Source organism: Oryza sativa, chromosome 5 (genome assembly GCF_034140825.1).
Source record: "Oryza sativa Japonica Group chromosome 5, ASM3414082v1".
NCBI classification, from domain to species: domain Eukaryota; kingdom Viridiplantae; phylum Streptophyta; class Magnoliopsida; order Poales; family Poaceae; genus Oryza; species Oryza sativa.
The window spans coordinates 18,890,687-18,912,638 of record NC_089039.1 but is presented as its reverse complement, the minus strand read 5'-3'; the positions used below and the strand labels follow the sequence as shown (position 1 = coordinate 18,912,638).

At 43.2% G+C, this 21,952-nt stretch overlaps 2 protein-coding genes across 2 annotated transcripts; both read right to left on the bottom strand.

Annotated features, from left to right (window-relative positions):
- Window positions 1–9,319: 9,319 nt before the first annotated feature.
- On the bottom strand, window positions 9,320–14,805 carry LOC4338668 (protein RETICULATA-RELATED 4, chloroplastic). The gene is made up of 8 exons (XM_015781937.3): window positions 14,102–14,805; window positions 13,088–13,156; window positions 11,671–11,802; window positions 11,464–11,517; window positions 11,327–11,371; window positions 10,636–10,775; window positions 9,709–9,834; window positions 9,320–9,616 (listed from the first exon to the last, which is right to left on the bottom strand). Exons 1-8 carry the CDS (start codon window positions 14,633–14,635, stop codon window positions 9,580–9,582), a joined length of 1,137 nt encoding a protein of 378 aa, XP_015637423.1. The 5' UTR covers window positions 14,636–14,805; the 3' UTR covers window positions 9,320–9,579.
- A 2,724-nt stretch (window positions 14,806–17,529) lies between these two features.
- Window positions 17,530–21,661, bottom strand: LOC4338667 (large ribosomal subunit protein uL1c). Its single transcript, XM_015785178.3, has 7 exons — window positions 21,114–21,661; window positions 20,828–21,007; window positions 20,663–20,717; window positions 20,269–20,396; window positions 19,724–19,807; window positions 18,074–18,199; window positions 17,530–17,992 (listed from the first exon to the last, which is right to left on the bottom strand). Exons 1-7 carry the CDS (start codon window positions 21,480–21,482, stop codon window positions 17,855–17,857), a joined length of 1,080 nt encoding a protein of 359 aa, XP_015640664.1. The 5' UTR covers window positions 21,483–21,661; the 3' UTR covers window positions 17,530–17,854.
- Between the last annotated feature and the right edge of the window lie 291 nt (window positions 21,662–21,952).

Genomic DNA, 21,952 nt, shown 5'->3' with positions numbered 1-21,952 from the left:
GTTAGATTTAGAAGTTAAAATCATGTCAAACATGTCTAAAAGTATTCACCGCTTCCAACAAAGACATTAGATCACAGACCAAATGGCCTCTATGTGAGGACCGAGAAAGTGACTTTCGGAGACAGATAACCCAGTTTCAATAGAGTTCATCGGCAGTGATGTGTATTAGGGGACATTCTTTTTTTCTCTGAGTGTAGATAAAGTACTATCGCTCGTACTTCCTAATTTAGGATTCATAATTTCGACTAAATTAAAGGGTGTGCATATCAATAAAATAAACTGCGATTGAATTTGACTAATAATATTTCTTATAAAATTATTGTAAACTCCACATGTTAAAAGGAGCCTAAAAGCCATCAACGTAACAATAGGGGGGTAAAGATACTGCTCGCACCGACCGTTGCTTAGTTCAACTGGTGCGACGACCATCATTTATTACCCAGTGTGCAGGCTACAGAGTTATTTTTTTCCGAATCACTTGCTCGCTAGATTATCCGTTAGAGCAAGTTTAATAGTACCGCTATCAACTGACGATAAAAATGTACATGTCATCCGGAGATAGAAAATAAAGATGATATGTATAATAGTAGGCTGCTAATCTACCTACACACTTCTCTAGGTAGTTAACTTTTTCTATTTTTTAATCTAACTTGCTACTCTCTATCCTATCCCGTGTGTTCTGCTAATGGGGCCATAGCTATACTATTGGAGAAAAACAACCACAATATTGAATATGCATAATTTCTTGTGCTATAGCTCGGCGTTTGCAGAAGCGCCCGTTGCCCTCTCCCTCTAGCTTTCTCTCTCCTCCACGAATGAATTTGGATGACGTGGCACTCTTATCGCCCGCTGAGTGTGCCTTATTAGAGCACCCGCAATGGTAAAGTAAGGTGCTATCTATAAAACATGTACATCTCAGCAATAGACTAGATTAATAGTAAACCATCTCAATAGTATGTCTACATGGGGATCTATAGCTCTCTAATACATTGTCTCATTTTTCTCTATAGACTATCTCCAGGTTAGTAGATAGCTTTATTCTCTCTCTTCATTTAATCTCTTCCAAGTAGGAAAATATGCTGATATGAATCTCTTATAGAGAGCTTATAGATAATAATTATGGGTGTCCTTAAACTTGCTCTTAACCATGCATGGTTAACGCTCCCTCATTCCACGGCTTGACATGATTCATGTCAGCACCCCATCAAATATTGAATGCAAGCGAAAAGTTCCGCGCATTTTTTATTAGTTATTAGTACTTGGTTGTCTAAAATTTTTCTAAAATATTTCATTCCTCACGGATCCGCATTGATAATTAATTGATGGATAAGAATTTTTTTAAAATAAAGCACAAAACAGTATGAAATTTCATATTGATATGTTCAGGAAAAAGTAAAAGGCTATAATTAGAAAAAAAAAAAGAAGCCACCCACCACATGCTAGAAGCTTCATCACACCCTCGAAAATCACTAGACCGAACTGACCATCGCTGTGCATGACTGGTCACCGCTATCGCTACATAGGGATCGAACACACCCCCACCTCAAACCAACTCCAACATCCATGACAAACTTCTAGCCTCCCTCACGGAAGGGTTGAGGGTGAGGACGAGAGATAATAAAAGGGCAGCAAAGACGAGGGAACAAGATTCCTAGATGGCGCCTCCACGGAGGTTGTGACACCAAAAGGCACCACCGTCGCATGTCCACCATGGACTCGATTTTCACTAGGAAAGTCTTAACGGGGAAAAGAAGGTGGCAACTCGGTAACGTCCCAAAGGGAGAGCACGATGCCAAGAGGTGTCGTCATTGTCGACCCGAGAACATCGAGCTAGGCTTTCACCCGCAGCACCAACTCCCACCCAACCATCGCCAGCCCAATGCCCCGCCAGACAGACGACCTCCTCCAGCACGCAGGCTCACCGCACCATCACCCCTCTGCTGGCCAACCCCCTTGCGCAGCCCCAGCTGTTACTCCAAACCGCCTTGGATGGCTCTTTGCCATCCTTCATGCGCCACCACACCATGGAGCTTGGGCGTGTGAGAGTTCATCATTGCCTCTCCCCAAGCCGAGGAGCTGCTGTCGCATCCTCACATGCGACCGTCCGCACGCCCACCTCAGCCTCCACGGCCACCTCGCCCCGCCTCCACGACCACATCCCCTTGTCACACCGTCTTCTTTGGTGCGCTGCACTGCACCTCCATTGCCTCTCCTCAACAGCCGCCTCACCCCGCCTCCATGATTGAGCAGGCCGCCTTCTCCGAGCTACAGCGCCTTCTCGCACCACTTCGCCTTTGCCACCGTCCAACTCATCTGAGAGAGGCACAGCCATTGTCTTCACTGCATACTGCCACTCCAGCACACGGCACTGTTCCTCGCCAGCTCCGGCCGAGGAGGGCCTTGACTTGGGTAGCGGTGCCTCCACTTCCTTGGGTCGTCAGCCCCCTCCCCTCCCCCCTACCACCGTTGTCCTCACGACCGGCCAGCTTTGTCGGCGGGCTACTAAGGCGGCAACAAGGAGGGGGGAGGGGGGAGGAGTAGCGGTGGTGTTCCTTTAGTTACTATCCCTGTCGCTTTGGGGTGGGAGCGACACGGAGACCACCCTACCCCCTCTCTAGACAAAATATAAAGCAAATCTAAATATATTTTTTTGCAGGGAGCAAATCTGAATATATAACCAGGATGGATAAGATTTTGATTGGATATACTACATATGCTTAAAACATATTTCTCTTTTACAAACAACGTCTAAGTACTACTACTCCCTCCGGGCTGATAATATTAGTCGTTTTGGACAATGATAAAGTCAAACTTTAAAATATTTGACTATAAATAATTTCTAAAATATTTATCTTAAAAATATGAAAACCATATGTTTAGATTAGTCTTAAAAAGTACTCCAATAAAATCATATATTTGTTGATATTTTTATATATATTATAATAGAAAATAGTCGTCAAAGTTACTTTCTGAAGACCGTGCCTTTGTCTAAAACGACAAGTATTATTAACCGGAGGGAGGATATAGGTTATCGATCAGATTCGTTTCATCATGGGATATAATTAGGAGTATTAATCGTCGTGTTTTCGTACTACAGTGAATGTCCCTGTATATGTATATTTCTGTGTCAATCAGCGCGCGGCCGCCTTCAGTCCACATCATTTCAGATTAGTGGGCCAAATATATATATCCCTTAATCAGTATTAATGCTTCTATACTTGGATGAGAGAAGGCCACATATCAACGTATTTTAGGCATGTTTAATTGAATGCTACTGTGTTAATTATAGTATCTTTTATAAAAAAAATCGTCCAAAACTGTTTCGCGCGTACGTTAGAAAATGCTATACTTTCGAGACCCCTTCTCTCAAATTCGCACATTTTTTAAGCATAACTCAGCGCTATCTTTACTGTTAATTTGTACAGTGTACCATATCCTTAATTGGTGGTACTACTTGCACGCGTATGCACAGCAATTAATTTGGCAAGGTACATGTACTGTACGGGGTGTCATGCACAAATCGTGATTGAATGAGAGGACGTTGTCCCTACTGTCCTGCAGGGAAGGCAGGCCTACGGCATGTTGTCTCGAGGTACACGAGGCGCGCGTTCGGTCTGACCGAATATTTTAGACTCGATCTCCGGTTTTTGGTTATTTTGGTTTTTAAAAGCTAGGACCGAACTTCGTCAAAAAAAAATCAGGACCGATAAATTCGGTAATGTTTTTTTTAGTCTTGGTCTCGGTCTCGGTCTGATTGAATTTGGAGGAGTCGACGCGGAGGTGCACCGAGGCGGGGCCAGCGGGAGGTGGCACACACCGTCGACACCGATGCGGCGGTGGTCGGTGGGAGTACGGTGGTGCCGACGCGTTGTGGTCGATGCGGCGGAGGGCGGAGGCCGGGGGCGGCGACGCGGCGCGATGGAGGCGGTGACGGCAGCGCGGCGCGATGGAGGCAGAGACTGAGGTGGCGCGGCCGTGCGCGGGACGGAAGGGGATGCAAAGGGCAGCGCGCTGGGGATGCGGAGCCGGTGGGGGGCGCGACAGGGATGTGTCCTGCTGGTTGGAGCGGGTGGCCTCTAGGGTTTAGAGGTGTATTGGGCTTATTGGGCTTTCTAGACCTATTGGGTCACAATTTGGTTTTCTCGGTTAATTCGGTTAACTGGGCCCAATAACCTTATTACGCGAACAAATTTCGGTCTTTGACAGGCTGAGACCGAATTTCTCGGTCTCGGTATTTTTGGTTCGGTCTTCGGTTTGGTCTTATTTTGCCCACCCCTAGAGATACACACTCGCTTCGTCATAAAAATTAGTTGATTTCTTCAAATTTTGTTCAAATTAAATAAGTTTATTTATGCTCTCTTATGTAACCTTAGCTTCGGTTCATAAGTCAATAAGTTTTACCTCTTCAATACCACTTACATGCAGACACAACAATACTACTTTTATATTAATAAAAGATACTTTGGTATTTTTCTCTCACTACTAAGGATGTGCAATTTGAGAGAAGATAAAAATAGTTGATTGAGAAGATACACAAAATGAGATGAGTCATTAGCGTATAATTAATGGATCAGTATTGATTATTTTAAACTTGAAAATAGATTAATATGTTTTTTTCAATCAACTTTTGTATGGAATTTTTTAAAAATATATTGTTTACCAGTTCGGGAAATGTGAAGAGTGGAAAACAAGAGATTTTTTTCTATCAATTCACTACTAACTAACGCAGCCAGGTTCCCTTTGGTTTAAAGAAAAATCATAGGAACTTTGGAGTTCATTCCTATAAATTTTTTTCCTATATACTTTCTCTGTTTCATAATGTAAGTCATTCTAGCATTGCCTATATTCATATAGATGTTAATAAATCTAAACATATATGTGTTCTAGATTCATTAACAACTATATGAATGTGGATAATGCTAGAAAGTCTTACATTATGAAATAGAGGGAGTAGTTCTTTCAATCTGAACACACTATAGAATCCTATGAAATGATTCATTCTATGCAAGATTTGGAGAAAAATTAACATGGATTAGATAGAATCTTAATAGAAAGTTCCCTTGAGTCTTTATCTCTTCTCAAATTCTTATATTTATTTTATAGCCTAATCAAACATCATTAATGTGTTTTACAATTATTTATTTTACACTTACATTCTTATCAAAATCATGTGTTTTGCAATGGCACCAATTTAATTAACCCTTTTCATATTCCGTATTTCAAAGGGGCTCTAAAGCTTTATCGGGATGCAAGGGATCCATTAATTTATTTTCGGATTTTGAGCTTTTATTTAAAAGCAATACGAGTTATGGTTTTATTAAAGTAGGACTTACTAACATTTGGTGCTGTAATCCTTATATCTAGAAGCCATATAATATTTTGGATCTTACGGTATTCGGGATGTTGGGTACTATGATGAATCGTTTAATTCATTGCAAACATTGGCTTAGTTGCTAGTCACGATTCATTAGCTTAGTCAGAGGTTGTTTATAATCATATTGTGGACTCCTTTGAAACGCATAGATTAAAAACACACTGCGAAAAAGAAAAAAAAGTCCTTGTCCTGCTCGTGCCGCTCAGCCCCGGGGCGGCACGGGCAGCGACCAGGCGAGCGCCATCGCCAACCACTTCTCCTCCTCCCACCACCTCGCCGCCACCCGAGCGGCCACCCGACAAAGCCGGGCTGGCGTAAGGACGGCGGTGGCGGGGCTCCTTGCCTTCTCTCGTGAGCGCGGTGGCTCGGGGCGCTGCCAAGACAGAGGGAGGACTCCAAGTGGTGGTCTTCAGCGGCCAGCTCCGACGTCGGTGGGGACAGATCCGGCCCCCACATGGCCGGATCTGGCGTCCTAGCCAGTGGATCCAGGCGGAGGTGGCACGATGGTCGTTGGTGTGTAGCCGACAGTGCATACGGAGAAGGCCGGCGGCGCGTGGGCGGAGGTCGATGGCGCGATCGGAAGGCCGCCGGCGCCCGGGGAGGCGGTCGCCGGTGATGGCGTGCAAGGAGGAGGCCGTCCACGCGCGGGAGAAGGTCAATGGCACAACGGGAAGGCTGGCAGCGCATGGGGAGGCGGTTGCCGGTATTGTGGCGGCGACCAGGCGAGCGTGCCGCCGCCAACTTCTCCCCTCCACCTCGCCGAAGCTCGACCTCCTCTCTCGGGCACGGTGGCCTGGGAGGAGGCGTGGCGCCCAACGAGGAGCGTGGAAGAGGCGGTGGATGTGGCGACGTGCGAGGTGGACGGCAGCGACGTCTGCGGGCAGCGACCTCTGCAGGTGGCCGACGCGGGGAGTGGGAAAGGAGGCCGGCGGTGTGCGAGGCCACGGCAGGCGGCGCATGAGGAGATTGGCAGCGTGCAGGTGGCGCGAGGCCATGGGGAACGCGGAGGCGACGGTGTGCGCAGGGGGGCACGATGCTGTCCCACACGGCGACTTGTGGGACTGCCCTCCACCGCGACGACGGCAGCGGAGCGGGGCGAGCCTGCTTGAGCTGTGTATGGTGGGCTAGGCTTGGCGGGTACAGAGACGATGTGGTTGTCCGGCAACGTACGTTGTGTGGATGGGTTGTGTGGTTTTGGATGAAAATTTCTAGCGAAAGCCTTGGCTAGCCTTTGGTTGGCTTGACGACGGCGGCACCCTTAGGCGTCGTTACGGCACCTTTTCTCCCTCACTACCAAGAACCCTGCCCATGCAACGATGGTCGTTAGTGGACTCCCGCATCGAAGCTCTATAAGCCTAGCTATTCGGCGAGGCCTTCGCCTCCTAGGTTTCGTTCTTAGATGTGGTGAGCGTCCAGCTTTCTTCGTTTTCTACTAGGTGAAGTCGAAGTTGCTTCGTTGGGTGCGATGAAGCTTGGCAACGATAACACATTGCAGTTTTCGAGGGGTGCTGGTGTCTCATTTCTACGGTGCCTTTGGCAACGATGATGTGATAGCCGTGGAGTTGGAGCTGCTATGTCTCTAGGCGACAAGCTCAGCAACGATAACATTTGCCTCGCGAAGTCGAAGCCTTTGTATCGCTTACAACAAACTTTTTATAGATGGCTGCTTTGGGCTCCGCCTTTGTCCTTTTTTCTTGGTCTTGGTAGATTAGGTTAGCTAAGTGTGTTGTAGTTGTGGTTTTCGCCCAGTTTTCCCTAATTAACTGTGCATTGTATGATTTTGGTTCCGTTTTCTCCTTAAAATGGAATAACGTCGGCAACGGCCTAACCGTTTGAAAAAAAAACACAGCAACATATAAAAGACAAAAATTGGATGTCATGACACATATGTATTCCTACAGGAACTAAAATTACAATTTAATTAGTGTGAATTGGTCATTTGGATAACTACGGATTTACGAGCAATGCTGTAGGCGCGAAATCGTCAGGACAAATATGATTTACCATGAAATAGTTTTTCTGTTCGGTGGACTGACAGAAATAGTCAAAAAAAATCCCTACAGAAGAGTATTTTTGATTAATTTTTTTGGTGGAAAAAATGGTGTTGTAGTGGCGTGGAGTCCATATAGATTGTGCACAACTTATCTAATTCGGTTACATATTAGGAAACCGGTGCGTATTACTTGTAGTCTACTTCATCCCGTCCACCGGTCACCGGTGGGCACCGGCGATTGGAGAGCGGTCTCCAAAACCATCACCCTCGTGAAGTCTTGCACCAGAAGAGGGAGAGGAGGGAGAGCAAGGTAGCGTCTATTGGTGTGCACCACGTAGATTTCTGGAACCGTCATCCTAGTGAACCATTGCACCGTGGAGAGGGGAAAGAACATGATTACAGAAACCTTATTCGCCATCGTGAAGTCTTGCACCGGGAAAGCGGGAGGATGAAGAGCATATCTCTAGGGAGAGGGCGAATAAGGTTTTTGTGAAGTGTCCCACGTGACTGCTCGCTATTCGTCCACAACGACTCGTTTTCTACTACGCTCAAAAGCTACGCGTCGTTATCCTGTTGGGTAATGCACGGCACATTTCAATCATATTTCCTAATATTAATATTTTCTCATGTGTAGCTTTCCAGTTTATATATATGTCTAAATTGTGTAAGATGATTATGCTAATTAATCTACATCTTTAATATAAGATAAATTAAATCTACCTATACTTATATTTTTATTTTTTTCCAACGGACGATCCAACCTATATCATGACAATTAAGTTTCAGTTTTCTAATAAAATCATTGAGGTTGAAAATGCCTAGTAAAACTAGTAGCAAAACAGTAATTTTGATAAAATATATACTCGTCTAACATAATGCATGTTTATTAATATCAGCGCGTGGCCAAACATACGTTTTGCTGGCGAATGGCGATGATTTCGTCTAGTATAGCAGGCACAGCTGCAAGAAGAATTATACTATTAAAAAGGGAAAAAAAGAACAGAAAATGAGATCAAACTTTATTCGCAAATTAAAGAGATCGATTCAAGACGACGGCCGCGACGGCGAGCCCTGCGGCGGCGGCGGTGGCGGCGGCTGCGCGGCCGGCGGGCGTTGTCTCTTGATGTCCACGGCGAGCTCCCGCACCTCTGCCACGAGCCGCGAGACCTCCCGCACGTCGTTGTCCAGCTGCTTCGCCCGCCGCGCCTCGGCGCCGCCGTTGAAGACGTACTCCCTGAGCAGCCTCGCCATCGGCTTCGGCGCCGCCGCCTCCGCCAGCTTCTCCACCTCCGACAGGTGCCGCGCCGTCTTCCACCCGCCGTACCACCCGACGGACAGCGGGATCAGCCACCCCAGCAGCCGGCGCGACATTATATATCGCGATATACGATTCTACTACTTCTAGATTTCTAGTGATGAATTGAAATCGATCGATCACCAGCGGATATATTATATTATCTCTCTAGATCTCTTCCGAATTTCGATCTGATACGATGAACATATATATAATGGTGTGCCGATCGAGATGATCTGCTCGGGTTTTAGATGCTAACGGGATGCAATGCATGGCTTGCGTTCCAAGATGGCAGAGTTTGCGTCGAGCCAGACGATGCAGGCTCAGGCCTGACCGGCAAACGGCCCAATTTTGTATGCACCTCCCATCGTTTGGCCTAGCTGGCTAGCTGATGTAATTGGCTTATTAGCAAGCAAAAAATAATTTCATATATAAACTTTTATACACGTGTGCTTGATGATTTAAAACCAATGCTCGAAATAAACTATGGTGAAAAAAAAACTCAAAATCAACAGTTCTATAATTAATTCAAATTTTGCCAGCTGCTTATAAAATTGACCTCATGCCTGCAGGATCATACTGAAGGTCTTTTTAACACGAGAGGCCTCTTCTTGTGCGTTACGAAACAAAGAATGCAATGGTCCCAAACACAAGAACGTGCGCACCAAATAAATGACGGCAAAATTATTGCTTCAAAGGAATCCAATTCAACAAAACAGAACGCACAAACCACCACTAACAATCCAATCACTTGTTCATGGGAATTCGACAAATTACCCTTTTCCTTCGGGCTTCAGTTCCATAAAAACCGAAATCTGTCCTAGATTTTCTTGCGCCAAACGGGAGTCGTAAGTGTTCAGAGTCTGCATGGTATTTGCTAATGACTCGCAATTTCAGATCTATATTCAAAGTTCGAACCTATTGTATGCCTATCCACTTGGCATAGTCAACCCACCTGAAAAGGTAAAAAAGTTTACCCAGTAAGTGACCTGATCAGAAAGGAACAGAGTTTAACCACTTGACTCCAGAGGGATGCAGATTACTTACAGTAGAGAACCCAAGAATGTGTTCCCTGTTCGAACAGCAAAGCACAGTGCACTCAACACTAGTTTGTGGTGGTGTAGTAATGGCTCGAGCATCCTCTGTTCAATCACTCCAGCCAGGATTTGGTACCTGTTGAAAAAGGAGTTAAAGAAAAGCATGGTGAGTACAAAAAAGATTTAGAGTAAATTATAAAAACTATAGGTACTTTAATCAAACTATCACAAAACTACATATTTAAGGCATTGTTTTCACAAAACTAAAGATTTAGCACTAAAGTTATCACACAACTACAGATTTAGCAACAAAATTATCGCAAAACTACAAGTTTAGCACCAATTAAATCACAAAACTATAACGTCTATGGCTCCAATAGAATAATACTACTAGCGATTTAAACTCTATAATCTATAGTTTTGTGCTAGCTGTAGTACTAAATCTATAGTTTTATGATACTTGGCTTAAATCTGTAATTTGTGATAGCTTTGGTGCTATACTATAGCTCTGTGATACAACACCTTAGATCTATAGTTTTCTAATAGTTTGGTTAAAATACCTCTAGTTTTGTGAAATTTACTCTCAGAAAATGTATGTTAGGCAATGTAGATGATTGTTGTGGAAAATGTTATAAGAGTCGGCATGTTTCTCATGTTAGAATTTGGTACTTCACAATGACAAGGAAGCTACGACCGGGATTCTTCGGTGATATACAAATACAATAGAGCACAACTAGTAGTTCTAATTTAGATTTACAAATAGGAGAGATCATGTGATTTCATAAAGATTTTAGAATAGTATCCAACAAAAAAAATGATAGACATGTCCAACAGTCAAGAAGTGAGCAGCTAACATTTGAGCTACCCTTTTCATCAGGTAAAATGAACAGATATTTATATTCGTGGGAATTAATGTATAAACAAATATATGTGTTACCTGAGGTTACTGGAAACGGCCATGTATACACCATAGGCAACACTAGTTGATACAATTGGAATATCCTCGCTTTCCCCTTCAAAATCCTTACTAACAGCCTTTCGTGCTTTTATCAGTGCATTGGTCACACCAGTTCCAATCTGGAAATTAAATTGGATACACAGTGTAAGCTTTCCTAGTAGTCTTGGAAAGCGGATGAATAAAAGTGACAAATGACCCAAAAGTTGTGTTAAGACAAAGTAGTACAATGTATCATCAATAAATCATACATTTTAATGTCTGAAGTGCCATCTACCTTTAAAAATATATATATGGCATTCTGGAAGGCATAATTGCTCTTTCCTTTCTTTTAACATTAACAAAAAGAACAGTGATATTCCAATGCCCTGGAGTCATTACATTTGTACAGCCAACTTAACAGCATCAACAAACTAATTGAGTCGTACATTCCAGGCCTTAAGGTTTTCGAATAAACAACTAGGCGGCACTTTGAATATGCATGAAAAGGACCAAGCAGATCCTACAGTCTCCTATATATTACTTTATTGTATTATTTTATCAATGAAACATTACTTCTCACACATCACAAACAAGTCGAGAATCTAAGCAATTTGTTCTACTAATGCCAATTAATAATAAGGAAAATAGACTGTCGTTTTTTTGTCTGAAATCACAACTATGACAAACTTACCAGGGATGCACTAGTTCCCACTGCAAAAAGTTTTGCACCATTCCTCTGAAAGAAGCAAAATTGTTAGATAATAGGAACAACCTGCTAAAATAATGCAATTTCAACTGTGAGGGCCACAATATGGCCCAGAAAGATACCATAATAGCTCCTACGCGCTGCAAAAGGGAGTATGATGTTCCAGCCAAAGCAACCTGCAGGAGAAGTTACTAAGTTCATTTTCAAGTTTTAAATAAAGGATAAACATTTTTCCTTCTGAAAAGGAAAATTTACATCTATGCCGAAAGGAAAAGGAGGAAATAAGCTTAAAACATGCCCAGATCAATGTGAGGTTATTGTTATGTCACCTGGAAGGCATTATCTGGGCAATTGTGGAAGAATTTAGCAATAGATCCTGCATTTACTGCTAGTGGTGGCTGCAGAGACACTGTTGGAGCAGGAAGCCAAACCAACATAAAGTCTGCAACTATTGCCATGACCTGGAAAGTATTAAACTACAGATTAGGACTCTAGTGACTAATTGCAAGTAATAACAATTCAGCTTGAAATGACTTGGATAACATTGGCATAGTTTATATAATCACAAGGGGTGAATAAGAAAAAAGTAGTAAGAAACTAAGAGTCACCATTTATATAATTTACCATGCGCATATTTTGGAGAACATCTACAATTGAAGTGGAAAAAATCAATTGGTGGTAGTAAGAAATGGAATTATTTGTTGTTGATTAGTACTATTTCGGAAATTAAATGTGACAAGACTTTCTAACATTGTTGTAGTAGTTCGTGGCACAACTGGTACAAAGTAGGCATGAACGTTTTCCTACATTTAAGAAACTTATAACACCTTCTCTGTATGCAACATAAATGATCATGTAGTGTGAAGGTTGAGAACAGCACAACATGTTTAACTAAACAGAAACTTATCCAGCCACAACAGTTAGCTAAGTTGTAACATTTGATTGTAAGATACATATCCAGTGCTAGACCTTGACTCAGTACTAACATTCTAACTCAATTAGTTTGGGCAATCTACTTGCAAAATTCAAAGGAAAAAAAGGTGGAGGTATCACTTAGAATCATCTGCAAAATGTCATGTTCATACTTAATTATGCTTTGAGATAAACAAAAGGAAAAAAATATGAAATGAAAATAGGCCATTATCCAAAGAGGGGAAAAAAAACATTTTCCCTGTTTCTCAGCATGCATATAATGTACAGTTGAGATTGAAATTTTACATGATTGACCATTGGACCTAGCCAAAGACTTTGCAGCTACTTTTACCTTTCCTTTCTTGCAAATATCCAAGTTCACTAATACCAGTTTAAAATTTTATATGATTGATCTTGTTGAATACTTTGCAGGCAACTTTTACGGGTTTCCTTCCAAGTATAAACATATTTGCACCAAGAGTTACCACTAGACATGACGCCATAAAAGAAAAGATATTTTCTTTCTTTCAGACAACTGTTGTCCATGCTTTTATAAATTAAGCAACAATGAATCATATATTGGTTGCATTTGAAATGTTAATTTGACCTTGTAAGTGCAGATGAAACAGGGAGGCAAGAGGGTGCTTAATTATCTCCCCAAAAAATTACATGTTTACGATTTTTTCCACAATCTGAAACCATCTTGCTGCACCCTTGGACAGTGAACCCTCTAGTTCTGAAGGCACAGCGGCAAGCAACTCGACAGAATAAACTAGCTTCTAGAATTGCAGAAGAAAAAGAATGGCAATATCCAAAATGATAATAGAAGCATACCACATCTGCAATCACAAAGTCAAGCTCTTTGACAAAGTTTTCCCTCCTTCGCTCATACTCTGCTGCAGTCTACAAGAATTAGAGAGGATATACCAAATCAGCAGTAAGAAATCTGTACAAGCATTGTGAACTGAATCACAGAGCCATAAAATGTATTCATGGTAAAAGGAAGAACTCCAAGAGAAACAATTTCAGACAAAGAAAGTAGGGGGGTAGAAAGGTGAGGTACTGTAAAGTCCAAGTGAAAATATCACACTGTCTCTAAAAACAATGTATTCAATTCAAGTGATATACCCCTGCATGGCATGTACTTTCTCTTCTGCCAGCAGATGGGCAAGTTTCTTCATATCTCGAAGTAACTCAAGTTCTCCATGCGCTTGCTAGTGGATTGTCTGAAGGATAGGACCACATATAGCCAACAGAAGGTGACCATTCCATATTGGCCAGTGGTCCATGTAAAGCAGAAGAATGCCACTCTAGTCATTTGCATAAATACTTTTATTTCCAGCAACAGAAATGCTCTTTTATTCCACTCTAATCTAATAAACCTTTTTTAAAATATCTTTTCTGAAAGGTTATATTCACCATTTTTTTATATGGTAATCCAGCATCTGCTTTGTTTGTTGAATAAATCCTTCTGATCAGGCATCTAAACCAAGCATAAATATTCCAGGTCCATTCATCGCAGAAGCTTCCAGCCAAACACAGCCAGTTGTGAGCAAACAACCTTACCATCTCGGAAGCGACGGAGCAATGCAAGAGTTAGACACGCATCGCCATCAAACCAAACCCCGACTACTAAAACAATCTAAGCCAGGGAATCAGTCGGAATCTCATCTCTAAGACAGCTAGCTAGACCACAGAAGATTTGACAGTAAAGGTAGTCAAGTCCACAGCGAACCAAACCAAACCAAACCACCACATCTGTATGATCCGAAGTACGAGCCACATAATAACACAACCAAAAACTAAAAAAATTAAAAAATGGTAATGTTGGAATAATTCCTCACGGACCTTGGTGAAGATTCCGACGCCGCACTCCATGGCGACCTTGGCGAGGAAGAGGTCGTCGGCGAGGAGGCGCTCCTTGAAGCCGCCGAACTGGAGCAGCCAGCGGAAGAGTCCCGACTTCTCGAGGTCGGCGAACCGCTGCACGATCTCCCCGGGGACGCGGCCGCCCTCGATGGCCGCGGCGAGGTCGGCCGGGAGGCTCTCGAGCTTCCGCCCCAGCTGCGCCAGCACGAACAGCGCCTCCCTCCTGTTGACCGACGCGTCGTCGTCGCCGCCGTCTCCTCCGCCCGCGTTGTCGCGACCCTCGTCGTCATCGCCTCCGCCGCCGATGCCGATGCCGCCGCTTCCGGAGGAGGCTAGCGGGGCGGGAGGGAGGAGGGGGCGGGCGAGGCGGAGGACGGGGAGGTTGAGCGGGAGGGAGCGCGGGAAGGGGAGGTGGGGGACGGGTTGCTGCAGCTGCAGGTGGAGGTGGAAGGAGGAGGAGGAGGACGTAGGGTGGGACGCCGCGGAGAGGGAGTTCGGCGACGGGAACGCCATGGCCGCCGGGAGGGAGAAGGGTTTTGGGCGGCGGCGGCGGCGGGTGGTGGTGGAGGGCGTGGACCGGAGTGTGGTGGTGGGTTGGTTGCTTGGTTGGTTTGAGGTTGGTGGCGAACAACCGCGCGAGGCCACCGCGATGAGTAAACAAACACAAGTAGTGGTACAGCCTCGCGCGACGGAGGGGAACGGCAGGTGGGGCCATTGACGCTGCGAGGCTGCGATGGAGGTGGGTCGACGAATCGACGGCTCAAAATCGCTGGAAGAAAAACTATTTGTACTTTGGAGGTTGGGAAACCTCTCCAACGAAGTCGGAAAGTGTTCGGCGGCGAATGGGTACGCATGGCGTGGTGCACGGTTCACTTCCCAACCGAATTCTACGCTACTACTCAGGGAGTATAAAACACAGCTCTTGACTCGACTCGATCGAGTCGGAAAGTTAATGAGTCAAGTCTAAATTTTTCTTGTCTACTCACCGAGTTAGCTCGAGCTAGCTCGTGAGTTGCTCACTTAAAAACAAGTTTAGATGGTGTTTGGTTTATGGCCACACTTTACCATACTTTATTTTTTATAGCTACAGTTGGTTTACCACACTTTTTCAATATTATATTCTACATGTCATAAACTTAATTTTCTTGTCAACTTTACCACACTTTGTAGCTAGAAATTTGTCCACCACAATTTTGTGGCTGCCACAACTTGCCTAACGTTAGTTGTGGCAAAGTGTGGCCGCTACCAAACACACCAATAATATAGCCTACTACCAGCTCCAAAATTTAGAACATCATCTATAATCAATTTAATAACTCACTCATACAATAGTTAGCTATAGAAATATACTACATCATTAATGTATAATCCACCCATCTCTCTCACATGGTTTACTGGAGCTCGTGCTGCAGCTGGCTACAAATTTGTAGCCCGATTTTGTTCTCTCTCCTCTCATCTCTCCTCCACACAAGTACAAATCTGATATGGTAACTTGTATAGCCCACTTATGTCACCTTACTGCACTCGCTCTTAGGCTGGAGTTGTGGTTGGAAACTCACCTCCCGCGCACGCAAAACGAAGCGACACATTTTCTTACGATTAATTAAGCATTTACTAATTTTTATTTGAAAAATAGACAAACATGATTTTTAAAGCAACTTTCGTATAAAAATTTCTTAAAAAAAGACTGTTTAACAGTTTGAAAAGCGTGTGTGCGAAAATTGAGTGAGATGAGTTATAAAAGTTGGGGAGATAGGTCAGCCTAAAGCTCATTTAGCTCACGATGCATTAAAATTTAAGTCTATTATCTATACTTTTTAGACTTATTAAAGAAGGTAACCCCATAATTATATGCTGTAACGTAATCTTGTAATCGATACGTATAGATTTTAAACCATATATTATATCATAACAAATTTAGTGAATTTAGAGTAACTCCCGCTTTCGTTAACTTAATGAGTTTTTACGGGTTGCTTATTGCTCATCCCTTAACCTGGTGTGACGGAGTGTCCCGCAGCACATGGTTACGTGCAACCATCGATCAAATAAGATTAACTCTATACATGATACAAGATAAATATTTTAATAAATGTATAAGTAGGAGAAATATAGGTAAAAACAACCTTATAACTAATTTGTTGTACGTGGCTTATAGCTAGTATAACTCCTATTAAAGTCGTTGTTGTAAGATACTTAACTGTTCCAGTGATTCTCCGCTTTTGTACATGTGGTCGTTAAAGCTTGGTCAAGTGGTTCTTTTCTATCAGTATGCTATCGGTTGACTTTCTGTTTTGTACTTTTGTTGATGTAAGCATCAATTTACTGTTCATTGTTAACCAAAGGCCAAGTTGTTCTTAACTTATTCATCGGACTATTAAAATATTTATTCCACGCTTTGAAATACATGTTTCTTTTAAAAAAACTTTTTTCTACAGTGTTGTTTAGATTAGACTACTTATCTCAATTGTTAAGTTTATTTGCACATATTAAATTTATCACTAATTAAATCAATAATCCGTCTAATAATCTAAACCAAACGAGATATTTATCATCGTAGTTCTATATTCCCACTAATAACAATCGCTCTGATATTAAATTTCTAATGAATGTAAACATGGACGTTGAATCTAGTTGGCAACAAATCTATACGCATACGTGTCCAGATTCATTATACTAGATTGTATCCCATCCCAACTAGGTTAGCCACTATCTAGATTAATCATATTAGATTATGTCTCGTCCCCAACTAGGTTGGATTTTTTTTAGACATCCCACGCATACGTGTCCAGATTCATTATACTATATTGTATCCCATCCCAACTAGGTTAGCCACTATCTAGATTAATCATATTAGATTATGTCTCGTCCCCAACTAGGTTGGATTTTTTTTAGACATCCCAACCGAATGGATAGACTATAGTTATGTTAGACTATTAGTACTACTTGTTTTTAAGATGGGAGACAGTAACATTTTGAAACTAAGAAAATACAGAGTACTCCGTATCGAAATCATTAGCATCATATCCTAGTTTCCGCTATACGACTGCCTCCTCCGTTTTAAAATGTAGCAGGTTAATACTAAATGAAACATATTTTATTCTTTTTTAAAATATAGCAAGTTAATACTACATAAAACATTTTATCGTACCATTAATATAGATATCTATATTTATATTGCTATGGTAAGATAGTACTTCCTCCGTTTCAGTGTCTAATCCATTAACATCTATATAAACGATTCTAGTCCCGAATGTGCTCGAGTGATACATAGCTTGCTTTCAGAAAATTTTCATAAGAGCTTCAGATAGTACTTGTATTACTATTCTCGCATAAATCGAACCGCTGCTGCTATCATTCAAAAATGGCACAATGCAAACTTGCAACGATTCAGGAACCGCAAGTACTGGTGAGAATAAACTGCTGTCGTAAGCTCAAGGATGACTATGGACAAAATATTGATCATTACAACAAACATCTCAGAAAACACATCTATAAGTCCGTAAATAATTTGCTCGTAAGTACAAATGGCCAACAATATCACCCCTTCGTCGACTTGGGCATCGTGTAACTGCTGGATGGATGCAGGTGAGACTGAAAAAAAAACTGTACCTAAGCACCTCCCTTGCCTTCCCCCACCATGTTTCCCGGTTCATTTATCGCTAAGGGTGGATGGTTAATTTTGTGAAGGTGGTAGCAAACACCAGATTTCTTAACTGGTGCTTTTCGTGGCATTTAGTCTGATGATTCTGAGCCATAGTCAAGCATTTCTTTGATGTTTAACTTGATTGAAGGCCCCATTGATGAGCATAAGTATGCCGTTTTCCAGTATATCCCCTTTGCACCAGATGGTTTGTTCCTTTCGACAGAGCGCTGTAAAGATATAGCAGAAGGCAGGTCAGCATAGGTTTTAAGTTACATCAATAAAGATGCTTATAGGAGCAGATATCTTACAACAACAGCCATGAAGTTTGCAATAAGGTCTTCTTCAGGAAAATCAACCTTCCCAAAGGGAATGTGAACAATCCCTGTCTTGTCAACTCTGTATTCAACTTTACCTTTCTTGAACTCTTCGATAGCCTGAAACCATTTCCACAGTTAACATAATTAACATAATCAATCTCTAGGGGCGGAGCTAGCACAAAATGAAGGGGGGTTCCACTTGCTTGCTTTACTCTAGTTTGAATCAAATTTAGCTTGATACGGGTGTCTAAATTTGAACTGACAGAGTATATATATGGTGAAAATGGACAAACTATAGCTAAAAAAAATTTTCAACCGGGTTCCTGGGCACCCCCCTAGCTCTATGTAGCTCCGCCCCTGTCAATCTCCATTTACAACTTAATACTTCAAGCAAAATGTTCAAATACTTCAGTTTTGTACTGGTACAACAATCACAAATGACATTATATGATTATAAACAATGACATCCTTTTACATGTGTGTCAATGGCAAAAGTTAGAATTTCTCTACATGTAGAAACATGAATAGAACAAGATGACTGGTACACAACTTCAACCATTGTTGGCATTAGGCAGACTTGATTTGAAGAACAATTTATAGAGACAACGAGGATTGACAAGATTTAGAGGTTCCCATGTTCATTTGAAAATAGCTGTATGAGCATTAATCAATTATTGTAGTCATGGCTGATGCTAAGGTTACATTTGTATATTGCAGCCTTGAATCTATCTACTGAAGTATTAAATTAGAGAAATTGGGCCCTTTTCATAGATATATGAGCACAATATAGCCCAGTTCATTACCTAAAGGGCTAGATTTTTCACAAATGCTCCCACTCCTGTCCTTCAGTTAACCGTTATAAATGATGGTTGTTCCTAACAGTCAAGTAGCCTACTTTACCTGTTTTCTCTATTTTGCAGATTTGTTGTGATGCTTTACATAACTGTTACGGAGGCACTATGCAGGCTAAGTAGCAGATTACCATCATCATCAGTCATTACACGATCATTTGCTCTATGGCTGATAAGCCGTGGAAAAATGACGAAGCAACCAAAAATAACTTTTGAGTAAAACGTCTATATCTATGTTCTTAGCGATTCAAAAGCCAGCACTGGAGAATAAAGCACAATAAAAAAAACCCCTCAAAATCAATTCTAAATTAAGTTTCAAAATCCAGATTTTGGCTGCCGTTGATAAGCCAACAAACGAACGATGGAGCTATGCATCCATGCATATCCTCAAATTCAGTTGGCACAAACAAAATTTCAAACCTTCTATCTACGAATAACAAGGTTAAAAAAATGTCTATCAACATGTCTGAAAATCGAACCACTGAAATATATTGCACACACAATGAAGACTACTAAACAAGGTAGCAATATATCAGTAGGTTTTCTCCCAGAAGTGCATCTATGAGGTAAGTACTGAGATGACGTAAATGGACAACTTCTTTGAACAAAAGGGCAGGAGTTCTGCCTATTGCATTGAACGAGGATAAAACAGAAGTTCACCAAGGATCAAAGAAGGTAAATGGACAGTTACCCACCTTTCACTCAGGGTCACAATAACCAAGCAAATGGGAGAGAAAACCACAAGCAACAGTGTCAATACATATAGTAATCTGTAGAATTTCCATTGTACCTGAGTTATGTTTGGAGAAACAGTCCCAGCTTTGGGGTTAGGCATAAGTCCTCTCGGTCCTAGAATCTTTCCCAATCCGGCGACCTGTGAAGCAAAAGACCAAAATCAACAACATAATATGCCGAGCTAGTAGCACACCTTTAAAACTTCCATGCAGGTCTTGCATGGAGCTCAACACTTATTGCAGAACTGCATCCAAACTTCCGAAGAATGTACCAATTCAAAACAGTAGAACCTTATTTGCTTATCGAATCTATTTTCTCTGAGTGAACCAAATTTGCATATCTCCATTATGGCTCAAATCATAATCGTAAATGCTAGACACTTGTAATATGAAGGGATGGATCAGATATGGCAGGTAATGATAAGAAAACAATATCTGATCAATACAACTAAATGTTGCCTGGTTTTGTGGTTCCTAATAACACTGAAACATAACGTGTTCATTTGGATGTGGGATAAACTATGTCGGAGACATGCAAAAAGACAAGTCTTCATAATGCTTGGAATTGTTTTAGACATGAGTTATGCAGCTAATGCCATACCTTAGGCATCATATCAGGTGATGCAATCAGCTTGTCAAATTCCATAAATCCTCCTTTTATTTGGTCAATCAGGTCATCTCCACCGACAATATCAGCTCCTGCAGCTCTTGCTTGATCTATCTTCTCACCTGCAAGGATATTTGACAATAGCCATTACATAGTGCTAGTGATTAGTGCACCACTTTAGTGACTAGCGCGCATTCACATACTTCCATTTCAATTCACTATATAACAGCGTGCTTCCAATTTAATGAACCGTAAATAACCACATGATCAAGCAGGCAAACCACACCTAAAAGACACAACTAGCAGTGACCTAATCAATCCATGCACCAAAGATTGCAATTGGAATTGGTGCTGCGATAACAATCTCCAAAATGTAATTGCAACCCACCTTGTGTGAGGACCGCAATCTTCACCGACTGGCCCGTCCCCTTGGGCAAATTAACCTGCACATCATCACCAAAACCGATCCAATATCATCAAAAACGATTGATAAAACACAAGCCAGAACAGAACGTACGTAACAATGGCAACAGCAGAGAGAAAGAGCAATAACCGTGGCGCGGAGCTGCTGGTCGTTGTACTTGGGGTCGAGGTTCATGCGGAAGTGCGCCTCAGCGGACTCGACGAATCGGGCGCTGGCCATCTGCTTCACCAGCGAGATGGCCGTGGGCACGTCGTGCTCCTTCTTGCTCTCCCTCAGCTTCTGTATCTCCAGGAATCGCTTCGACCTCGTCTGCAAACCCATCAAAAAAAAGGCGAACGCGGCGTCAGCGTCAATCCAAAAATCAACACGAATGGATGAACACGCGGGGGGGAGGCTGGATTCGGGGGGGGCATACGCGGTCGCGCTTGAGCGGAAGGGCGGCCTTGCCGGTGCGCGGGCGGGTGGGGGGCGTGAACGCGGGGCCGCGTCCGCCCTCGTACCCGTCGTCGTAGTCGTCGTCGTCGTACTGCTCCTGCCCCTCGTCCTGCTGCTCCCCCTGCTCCTCCTCGAGCACGGCGCCCTGCGGGTCTGCGACGGCGGCGACGGCGGGGCGGCGGAACGCGAGGAGCAGGCGCGGGTAGTAGGCGCGCAGCGACGGGACGGGGGTGGGGAACAGCGCGGTGGACGAGGAGGAGCAGCACTGCGCCGCCGCGGCGCCGGTGGTGGCGGGGGCGGGGGCGAGGAGGGAGGAGGCGGTGGCGGAGAGGGAAGCGGCTGTGGCCATGGTGGTGGTGGTGGTGGTGGGGAGGGGGGAGGAGATAAGCCGAGGTGGAGGATAGAAAGGGGAGGAAAAGGCGAAGTGGCAGCGCGAGAGTGTTATAATAGCCGGTGAGGCGAGGGCGAGGCGAGCGGGCGAAGCGCGCAGCGGATAGGGCTCTCTCTCGCTCGCGCGTCGCGGGGGACGGGGGAGGACTCGTGCGATTTGGGCTATTTTGGATTAGCCGAGCCGTGTGTGCCCGCGCGCGCGGGGGAGACGGTTGGGGGAGGGTGGTGCGCTGCGGCGCCGCGGGCGTCGGATTGGGCCCAAAAGCTCACGATTTCGCCGTTACTGGGTACGGTCCAAAAGAACCACCGATAATGTAGTGCTATTTACTTTTTAAAAATACTACGAACCATTACCCATAATCTGTTAGTTGCGAGAGTATCAGAAATGTCTGGCCGTACCATCAGAGTACCTACACTCTCTATCCCAAA